This window comes from Antrostomus carolinensis, unplaced genomic scaffold (genome assembly GCF_000700745.2).
Source record: "Antrostomus carolinensis isolate BGI_N321 unplaced genomic scaffold, ASM70074v2 scaffold28723, whole genome shotgun sequence".
In the NCBI taxonomy this organism is placed as follows: Eukaryota; Metazoa; Chordata; class Aves; order Caprimulgiformes; family Caprimulgidae; genus Antrostomus; species Antrostomus carolinensis.
Genome location: NW_010306276.1, coordinates 369 through 11,748, shown reverse-complemented (window position 1 = coordinate 11,748; position 11,380 = coordinate 369). Strand labels below are relative to the sequence as shown.

Here is an 11,380-nt window from a genome sequence, read left to right as displayed (position 1 = left end):
GCAAAAAAATTAGAGCCAAGAAATACAGCCTGTCTCATGAGTGCTGGGAGAACAGACAGGTTAATATTGCACGTGGTAAATTCACCGATACGAGACACTTCTCCATTCGTGATTCCTGTAGTAGCTTCATGATATGGCAGTAACAATGGAAATAAGTTTTTAAACCTTTAAAAAAACCTTAAAAAAAAAAAAGTCTTGCTTAGTTAACAATAATTTTTTGCAATTCAAACATTTATTTCCCTCGTTTGAAAAAATACTGTAGGAATCTAATGACTACTTGAACATGCAATAAGATGCCTAATGCTAGAAGCAGTGTGAACTGGTATTTTTTTTGTAGAGAAATTAAAGGCTTTCACCCTTACACAGGTAAGGAAATGCCATTGCTGGCTGGTTTGGCTTGTTTGCAACATAAAATTAGGGCGTATTTCACTGAGGTGCACTGAGTCTTGCACACAGACGTGTAATCCAGTCGTGCTTAGGCAGCTGCGTGATGAATTTGCTAACGGAAAGGCTGTCCCATTGCCCAAATCCCTTTTTCTTTGTCAAAAGAGCCCGCACGGATCACTTAAATGTGGAATACATGGCATGATTTGGGGGTTTGTTTTCTTTTTTAATCATTTGTACAGCGTGTCACGATACAAATCTTAAATATCCATTGTACAAAAGAACAAACACAACTTTCCAAAGTGACTACAATGGCTATGCTACACGATACCACCTACAAATTCATCTGAAATTGTGTAATTCAGTAAAATTTTGGAGGCAGTAATTCAGTAATTTCATCTGGGTAATTCAGTAATATTTTGGAGGCAACTCAGGCACTGCAGTTAGTATCTGCCAAGGTTTTAGGTGCTGTTGCTTGTTTTCCATATTTTAAATAGTTGGATTTCTCAGTATAACCCCATTTGTATTCTTAGTATTAAAATAGTTTCTTGAAGTTTACATAAAATGAATGAATTGCCAAAAGAGTTTAAACTACGTGAAAATCATTCCTGTCTAATTGCTTCAGTTTCCTACCTTTCCAACTTGGTAAGAACACACTCTGTACTCTCAACCTTTATATTCCCATTTTCATCTTGTGTTCAAATTTGTCTTAGATACGGTGGACGCTGCAAGCACCAATCGAACGTTAGAAATCACATCTACATTTCTTGAAGCAGAGACAATTGGACTATTGTATAAAAAGCTGTGGAAATTCCCTTTACAGAACATTTAAGGCAGTTGAAATTCATGCTTGCTGCTTTGCCAGTGCTTCAGCTTCCTGAAACAGCAGAACAGAATGACATATATTAGTATTTTAAGAAAGGGGACGACTTGCACATACCTCTGTTGGCACATAACGTGACAAAAACTGCGGCAGGATGTGAATCAGAAGTGAGCAGCACTGAACCCAACTCCAGAAAAGAGTCCCCACTGCCTACGATGACGTTATAAAACAAGTCCCATACGGTCAGTGCTGGTTTAACTCCAATTCTGAGCTAGCTCAAGTAGGACCTGCAGGGATATTCCAACCTGTGCTCAACTTTTGACCATCAAAATTTAAAACAAAAGAAGATCAGATATAATGAGTTGTTCCTGATTTCACATGAGGACACACGAACTATTTAGAGATCAAAAGATTTTTTAGAACTATTTTTTTTAGAACTATTATTTTTTAGAACTATTTAGAGATCAAAGAACTATGGTTAAATGGAAAAGGAATTCTTAATTAATAAAAGTCTCCATAGAAAAAAAAAAGAGGGAGGGGAAAAAAAAAGAGGTCTCAGCAGAGACACAATTAGTTCCTGACCTAAACCCCACCAAAGGCCCAAAAGCCAGGACTTAGCTTTTGCCTTCCAGAAGGGTCACTGGAGCTGCCTGCGAGTCCTTAGACACAGCTCCAGCAGAAGACCCACGTGTGAGCTGTGTCCTGGGCTGGCAGCAGGTCTGTCCTGGCACCAGCACTGTGCAGTAATCCCAGCTCCTCATGTTCCTCCTGAGAACTGCTCCTGCCTACAACCTGCTCTCCACACCCAGGGCTCCAAACTCACACCTCTCCGAGGGACCTGGACAGATCTGGTGCCCTTTGGCTACATGAAAACATTCCTGTGAAGCTTCTGAGATGAAGCAGTTCAGCAGACACATCAGCTCACCTCTAACAATTCTCAGTACATATCTAGATGATCTTTAAGGTCCCTTCCAATCCAAACCATTCTATGATTCAGTATGTTTCAGAAAAAAACATTCAAAACCAGTAGCCAGCCATTTTTCAGTCTTCTTTCAACCTTGGTAAGGTGGCCACGAATGGGAACAGAATGACAACAGAAGAAATGCACAAGGTTGGTTTTTTTCTGAAAATGGTTTCTACAAATGTACTTTTGACTGAAGATTAATTTAATTAGCTCTGAGCAGCAACGTGGCCTGCAAACAGATGAACAGTGACAGTGCTCTCGGGGTGGACAGCGTGGCTTATTTTAAAGGAAGAACTTTGACATCTGCTAAACTCAACTTGTATGTAATGGAGTTGTTTGCTTTGGTGACTGAATCGAAATACTGGAGATAACAGACTCAACAATATCATTGTTAACCTGAGCCACTATGCTCAACAAATAAAAAACAAGAGGAAGAAAGACTAAGCAGGGAATTTCCAAGAAGCCTGGAAGACTTTTAAGAGTGAGGACACAGTGGGTGACCCCAGGAAGTACCACGCATATCTCTGTTATCTGAGCCGTGGTGGATCACTCTGGTTTTCCTGGCTCTCTGCCTCCCATCGTGCTGCCTTTTTAACTCAGGGGCGTGGGAACAGCTTTCCTCAGACCTCTGGCTCAGGTCTGCCGCGCCCCAGCCTGCGCTCTGCTCCTCTGGCTGCACGTCCTGGGTCAAAGATTGGAGCTGGGATGCCACCGCGCAGCCACGCTCCTCGTGCAGGGGAATCCTATCAGTTCATGGTAGAAAAGGCAGGTGAAGAAGGAAGGAAAGATTAAAAAGGACTACAAAGCCTGGGAAAAAAAAAAAGGATGTTTGGTATTCTCTGAAAGACAAGTGGTTCTTTGAACACTAAGGAGGAGGAGAGGGTTCTCTTGGCTTTGTAACAACTCCGTTAACCAGGCGTAGGCACTACAGGAGTGAAATCTGCTTTTTTTTTTTTGCTTTTGCCAGAAAACACAGGACAAAGTCCTCATGTTCATAACAGGTAGCAGTAGGATGGAGAGGCATTTCCCTCATCTCTAGGAAAGGGGGTGCAATTAACTCAGGGAACATGCTAACTTATTTGTCTTGAAGGTCAAACTCCATTTCCTTGGGCATGGTCCTCCAAGTTACCTGGCTCAGCTTTTCAGACCTGACCCTCTCCCTCTTACATACATTTCCTTGAGGTTCCTCCCTGTTCTCAGTCCTGAAATAATTCATCACAGCCTTTAACTCACAAAATCCTTTCCCTTTAATCATAGAATCATTTAGGTTGGAAAAGACCTTTAAGATCATCAAGTCCAACCATAAACCCAACACTACCAAGTCCACCGCTAAACCATGTTCCCTACGTGCCACATCTACACCTCTTTTAAACACCTCTAGGAGTGGTGACTCAGCTACTTGCCCAAACCCACCCATATTGCAACTTTCCCAATCTCCTATAATGACATTTAATGGAGGTTTCCTGTCAAAATCCTCTTGCAATTGCACACGGGTTGATCCCAGACTCCTTCCACTTTATGTAGCAACAGAGACAGATGCAGTGTCAATACTCTATCCAATATTCTATCCAAGCTGCAGGCAGCTACACTGTAAATGCCAATTTCAGCATCTACAAATCAGTTTCTCCTCCTCAGCAGCAGGCAATCAGCTTAATTTGACATCATGTAATTGTGGAACAGATACCAAAAGTCAGACCAAGAGCAGAATGCTCTGGGTACAAGGTCATTTATGCAAAGGTCATCTTCCTTGGCACAACTGCACCTCTCCCAGCTGCAGCAAGCAATAGGAAAATTCAGCAGAGTACGAATACATTATGTATCTCCCTTTTAAAACTTACCTTATCCTTAAAAACCACCCCTTAGGACAGAATTGGAGCAACTCATAGCCATGCAGCGATGTTCATAAATGTTACAGAGAGAGATGACCTGATTCATGACAGCAGCGACTGCTCTCCAGGACCACTGCACCTCACAGATCTTGGCTGTGAGGGGAATCGCACGGGCTCTCGTGCGTCACAGAATCACAGAATGGGAGGGACTGGAAGGGACCTCGAAAGATCATCCAGTCCAACCCCCCTGCCAGAGCAGGAACCTAAATGAGATCACACAGGAAGGCGTCCAGGCGGGTCTTGAATGTCTCCAGAGAAGGAGACTCCACACCCTCCCTGGGCAGCCTGTCCCAGGGCTCTGGCACCCTCACTGTAAAGAAGTTTCTTCTCAAGTTTAAGCAGAACCTCCTGTGTTCCAGCTCACACCCATTGCCCCTTGTCCTACCATTGGGCATCACTGAGAAGAGCCTGGCTCCATCCTCCTGACATTCACCCTTTACATATTGATAAACATTAATGAGGTGACCCCTCAGTCTCCTCTTCTCCAAGCTAAAGAGCCCCAGCTCCCTCAGCCTTTCCTCAGCAGGGAGATGCTCCACTCCCTTCACCATCTTGGTGGCTCTGTGCTGGACTCTCTCCAGCAGTTCCCTGTCCTTCTTGAACTGTGGGGCCCAGAACTGGACACAATATTCCAGATGTGGCCTCAACAGGGCAGAGTAGAGGGGGAGGAGAACCTCTCTTGACCTACTAACCACACCCCTTCTAATGGACCCCAGGATGCCATAGGCCTTCCTGGCCACGAGGGCACAGTGCTGGCTCATGGTCATCCTGCTGGATGGATGACTGGACACAATATTCCAGATGTGGCCTCTGTGGTCTCAGAGCTGCCTCCTCACTCCTTGGCTCCATCCTGCATTCTCTTTTGTGCAGCGCTGTGCAGATGTTCCAAGGAACTTCAATCAGATTTAGGTGACTAACACACCACGTGCAGCTGGTCTCCTGACGCCAGCGACGCGGGATGCTGGGGCACCTATCGCAGGTTCTGCTCTCTGCAGCTCTCTGTACGAGGCAGAGATTTTCCTCACTGCACCATTCACATTAGCAGAGCTACTGCTAGAAATTAATTTGGCTCCCAAAACTGTTTCAAATCTGACTCACAATCTGTAATTCTTATTACTGATGGATCATTGTCCACCTTTAAAATTAGGTCTCTTGGTGATGTGCATAGCGTGACCTTCAGCTTTTACTTGAATAAAGTTGAAAGGAAACAGCGTGTTTATCCACTGGAAGAAGAAAGCTGGAAGTGACCTGGAGGATCCTGCTGCTGTCAAGTGAAACGTATAAAGCAGGCTTGTCCTATCCTATCAAAATCAAAAGGAGAATTCCAGCCCATTGCATCCATAAAGCAGCAACCCAGTTTGTAATTGGCAAAGGAAAACAAGGCTCCGGATAACAAGCTGGAGGAAAAAATTACTCTGAAGTAAGAACACGTTATTTCAAAAACAGTGACTCTGGTTTGAAGGTATTTTCTAGTACAAAAATCTCATCAAAACTTCACATGAATTAAGTTTTTTCATTGAACTGAAATAATTCTTTGGTTTTGTGACAATTTTTTTCCCCTAGATTTCTTGTGCGTTCTTTAGTACCAATATTAACTCCTCTTTCCTTTGTCCCCAGAGTGTACAATTAAAAAAAAAATTCCAATGGTAAGAGACAATTATTACTAGTGAAGAACTTGACCCAGCTCTTCTTTCCAAAGCAAGAAAAGCTTTTCCATTAACTTCAGAAAGAGCAGGGTGGCTCTGCAGCGAGGATACCAAAAGAGCATCTGTACTGAACACGGAGTTTGTCTGGTAAAAGGTGGGGGAGGAAGATGCCTCCAGGGAACACAGCATCCTCCAAATAAACCAGCACATAACAACAGCGTGTTGCTGTGATGCTGAAGCCTGAAGTTAGTCTCTGGCTATCAGACCAACAGGTAGATTGATGGGGACAACCACAGAACACATAAAATATCTTAACTGTGAGTAGAGAAGAACAAGGTGTAAAATGCAGGTTGTGGTTTATGGTGAGAAAAGGACACACCTACCTTTGAACCAGGTGGTGCAGTCAAGCCTAAAAATGCATATACTGCATTGTTCTCTCGAGCTTCAAAGAAAGCTTCGTAGTCCTTCAGCATGGGAGTCAGGGAGGGAGGTGGAAACAAAAGACAGAAGTATGAATCATCAGAAGTCATCACAGTTCAGTTTGGAGCGTTACCCAACCCGCACCGAGCAAACTGCTTCCTGTGGCCCAGTGCAGAATTCTGAGCATCACCTCGGGTATTTGTCATTAGCACTGAGAGCACAGAAATGATACTGTCTGAAAAGGGACAAGCTGGGAATTGCACCACCTGCAGCAACAAGATGCTGCTCTGAGATGCTTCCACCTTTCCCAGAGGGACAGCTTCCATAGCAAGGCAGCTGTCAGCACTGGTCTGGTGTGGATGTCCCTTCTGCAGGAGGCTGAGCCCCTACCTTGTCATCAGATATCACTGCTAATTACTGATTAGTAATGGTGACTGTGCAACTATGGACATTAACTCTTAAACCTGTTAGAAGTTAAATTTCAACCTGTGAACTGAGAGCACATCCTTTCCCATCATGTCTCCCATTAAAGATTAGTCTACACAAATGAAGGAAATCAGGTGGCACTGTTCAGTTGGTCTCAATGTCCACACAGCCACTTCCCAGGAAAATTAAGGTAAAAACAATGAAATAATTTTAAAAAACCCTCAATGCTCCCTTCTCTGCCCATTTTTATATTTACAGGATCACAGAATCCCAGAATGGCCTGGATTGGAAAAGCCCTTGAAGCTCATCGAGTCCCATCATGAACCCAACACTGACCAGTCCCCGACTAACCCATGTCCCTCAGCACTATGTCTACACAACTCTTCAATCCCTCCAGGGATGGGGACTCCACCACTGCCCTGGGCAACCCCTTCCAATGCCTCAGAACCCTTTCAGCAAAGAAATTCTTCCTCACATCCCATCTCAACTGCCCTGGCCACAACTGGAGCCCATTTCCTCTTGTCCTGTCCCTTGGTCCTTGGTTGAATAGACCCACCCCCACTTCTCTACACCTTATTGAGGTAGAATGCAGTGCTGTACAGAGCCCAAACACCACAGCTCAGTGTCTGCTAAGTTAGGAAAGAGCAAGCAAAAAGCCCACAGCATGGCTCAGCAACAGCAGTTGCCAAATGCCAAGCAAAGGAACCCAGAAGGGTTGTGCAAGGCCACCACTGTCCGAGTTACCACAGACATCCCTCACTCCAACTCCCAAACTCAGTACATAGCTCTCTCATGACTTTTCCTTCTCTCCCTTTTGAACTGAAGCAACACTACCAACTTCCTCCAGCTTTACTGGGAGGAATATTTTGATGCTGGCTGAGAAGCTGGAGGCAAGGCAGCAGCTCCGAGCAGGCTCAGTCTGGGGCTGAAGTCAGGGAGGGAGCTGCCATTAAGGGCAGGCTGCTTCACATGCCTGTGTCTGGTAGGCAAAAGCTGAAAAAATATAGCAAATGCTGTTAGAAAAGAGCACTGTGTTCAGAGCAGGGACTGCTCTCAGCAGAGGCTGTTGCAGCTGGAACAGAAAAAAGCAGAGGAAACTGAGGATTCAAGCTGCCTAGAGATGACATTGTTGTACAAGCAGCATTTGGGTGCTAGTTTAGACAAAAATGTGTATGATTATGTTCAATCCTCCCTGAAAATTAACTTCTGTTGACAGTACTGGGGCTGCTTGATAACAAAGGGGTTGTTTATCTTGCTGGTGCATGGTCCGGCAGTCTGCTTCAGAGCATCTACCAGGAAAGGAATGCCTGTGACTAAGGAGCAGGGTTCGTGCCAGCGTGCATGGCATCTCCAGTTCCAGCCTTTCTGCTGTGCACAGGCCAATAAAAGTCAATGTGCTCATTCCTCTGCCAGTTAGGCTGCATCAGATGAAACAAACAGGGAAGCTCATGCTTGAGATGGAGCAGATAAAGACCTAAAGAGGTTCAAGCATGTGGGCACAGAATTAACTTCTACCTTCCTGAAAACTGAACTGTAGTAATTTGAATCCAACTACACAAATGGACCGAACTTCCAAAGTTTCAAGTGATATCAATCAAAATTTTGGGGATGAAATAAACCCCTCGCTGGTCTGAAGCATCTATACCCCTCTCTCCAAAATTACTGTATACAAAACTGTCGTGGGTTGCAGGTGGGGATATGTTAGAAGTATCTCTGCTAGTGGTGGCCAGCGATGGGACAAGGGGCAACAGGCACAAACTGGAACACAGGAGGTTCCACTGAAACATGAGGAGAAACTTCTTGACTGTGAGGGTGGCAGAGCCCTGGGACAGGCTGCCCAGAGAGGCTGTGGAGTCTCCTTCTCTGGAGAGATTCCAAACCCACCTGGATGCAGCCCTGTGCAACCTGCTCTGGGTGACCCTGCTTTGGCAGGGGGGTTGGACTGGATGATCTTCAGAGCTGCCTTCCCACCCCACCACTCTGGGATTCTGGGATTCTGTAAGCAAGGCTTCAGATCTAAGGTGCACACAGCTTTTTCTCTTCCTGTCCCACATCACTGCAGAGTAAAGCCCTGAGCTGCTGCACAGCCGCAGCGATGCAGCAGAAATTTGGCAACATCTCACCGATAAAGGACAACTGCACAGTGATCTGCTGGCATCCCTAAAGCTCTGGTACACCAAGGGAGCAAGGAGATGCTGTCACAACTGGACTTCCTACTGGTATAAAAATATTTACCTCTTTTTTTGTTTGTTTGTTTGTTTGTTTTTAAAGAGAGAGAACTGAAGAGGGATTTTCAGCTCTTTGTCACTAGCCCCTTCTCACCTTTCAGCTGCAGACAACTACTGATCATTACATTTGTCACTCCAAACCAACCTTTTTCCATGTCACAGTCACAGTCAGTACAATTTTGGGAGCCAAGAGGTACCTTAGCTCACTGTAGATACTGTTTCAAGTTCTGCTTTTATTACAAGCAAGAAAAAAATCCTGGTGCATTGAGAATAATTTCTTTCAGTAGCCACAGAACTGCCTCACAAAGGTCCAGAACTGGTAGGTTCTGACTTACAGACTTGGCAGGTCAGGACCAGACTGCAGAATGACTTGGAAACCAACACCCAGCACCAGAAGAATGCATCATCCTGTGAGCAGTTTTCAGAAGATATTAAGTTTTAAAACTTAAAAAATTAACGGTTAATCTAATAATCATTCAAGCATGGCCTGCTGAGTACAAGTGCTGCAGGGCAACTTACTTTTGATCAAGCATTAAAATAATTACAAGTAGGAATTGTATTTGCAATATGAGTTTTAATCTCTTCAAGACATTGGAGGAAGTGAACCACGACAGCCTTCATTTTGCAAGCAGCACACAAAACTGATCCCAAGGAGGATCAGAAAACAGATCCATGGTCATGGCAGACATCACTGCACACGAGCACTTATTTGGGAAGATGAATGGACTATGGAGTGATCTGGGATCCACACGTATTGGCAAACCCCACGTTGGCTGAACAGATCTCTGAACTTGCTGTAGAACATCAGGTTGGTGCAACAGCGCCAGATTTCTGTGAAGTTTTAGTTCACAATCATGGTGAACGTGAGAAGTAAAAAAAACTGTCAACCTTTCAGAGCCATAAAAGAGGAAAAAAAACACAGGAGAAAAAAAATATATATATACACTGCAAGGTGGTGGTAGGCTTGTTCTAATAAACAGCACAATGATCTGAGAATCAGCAGGTCCAAATTTTAGTCTCTGTGTCAAAAACTGGAATATTCAAGAATCAATTATTCTTAAAAGCCCAAGAGGAGGAGGAGTAAATGTCTCCTTCCACGCCCTTCACAGTTTGCACACTTGTAGGTACAGCTGGCCAAGCCCTTTCTTGCTGCTTACAACAGCAAAGCACAGGGTATAGCAGCAAGGAAGAGGAGTGGGATGAGCAGAGATGGAGACTGGAGCCGTCCCTTACCCCCAGGTACCGGCTGTCGTTGAAGAGCCGGGGTGGCAGGGGGTTCCCGCTCGCTGGCCGGCTGTCTTCAGGGACGTTCTCACGCATCCATTTCCGATTCTCCTCATTGGCAGCGATATCCTTTTCCTCAAATTCAATTTTGTTGGCTTCCAAGAAACCTAAAACATCTTGTTGCTGTTTTTTAATCTGTCACACAAGAGGGAAGAGGGGGAGAGAAAGCAAAACAAAATCAATCAAACCGCTTTTTCTGCTGATCATTATGCAATTCCAGGGATCAACGTGGAAACAAGGGGATGCAAAACAGGTTGAAAATGGAAGCAGTAAGAAAAGTCTTAGAAGAAAAAAGTATCTTTTAAAAGTCATATCTGAGCCTTGACCTGGCTCCTGTATAACTGAACAGGCTGAAGTCTGAAGATACTGTCCCTATACACGCACAAGCCTCGTGAACCTCAAGGTCTCCAACCTAAAGTCCCCTTGCAGAGGCTCTGTTGTCCAGGCCTTACAATTAATTTGGGGGAATGTTGTTTTTTCAGGTGCAGAAAAGTTTGCTGGAGGGATATTTGAGGTACAATCTGCTTCCTTTCTCCTTGGAAGCACACCCACCCTTCCCAGAGTCCAGGTTTTTGTCCTCCTCATGTAGGCTATGCACCTCGCTGCGGGGACTGCCCAACAGAGATCTCATAATATCATCATTAGGATCATAAGGTAATTTTGGCTCGTGTTTCTTTGGAAAAAAACACACACAAAAAAAGCCAAAAATTAAAATAATCAAAAAAAACAAAGAAAAAACCCCCCCAAAACCACCAAAAAACCTTCTGCTCTGCTCCACTCTGGGTTTCAGCAGCAGCAGGTAAGGTCTCTGGAGAGCTGTGACCCTGCAGCCCTTGCTCATCTCAAGGAGAAGCCTCAGAGGGGTTGGAGATCCCACACCTGATGCAGCCCACCCTCTGCGGCCTCACACAGCACCCAAGTGAAAAGCAGGACCTACGTGGCAAAGACTGAGCTGCCTTTTTCCAGGAAAGGTGGTTTTTATTACTGTCAGATATGAATTATTGACTTCCTGATACAGAGATCTTCTGCTTATGCTCTGTTCTTCCTCTGCATGACTTTACCACCATAAAGGAAATTATAACCATGCACATATCCTGGCAAAGAATAAAAAAATTAGGATTTAATGGGAAATTTGTTCTCTTTAAATTATTCCCTTCACTACAGAACCAATCCAAGGCCTGGCTTTAACTTAATTAGCTCAGTGAAAGGAAAGCAGCCGTTTCATACAGATGTTGAACTGCTTCTAATTCAGGTCAGGCAGCAGCTTCCCTTCCCGCAGCAGCTTCTCCATATAGGGAGAGGGAAAACAGGCAGCT

General features: G+C 44.6%; 1 protein-coding gene across 1 annotated transcript; it reads right to left on the bottom strand.

Moving 5' to 3' along the window:
* Nucleotides 1–806: 806 nt before the first annotated feature.
* Nucleotides 807–11,119, bottom strand: SH3BGRL (SH3 domain binding glutamate rich protein like; the record flags this gene model as incomplete). The annotated part of the gene is made up of 4 exons (XM_010165082.1): nucleotides 807–1,261; nucleotides 6,090–6,170; nucleotides 10,014–10,199; nucleotides 11,050–11,119. Coding segments are annotated over 4 exons (370 nt in total), but the record flags the coding sequence as incomplete, so codon positions are not given.
* Nucleotides 11,120–11,380: the final 261 nt, after the last annotated feature.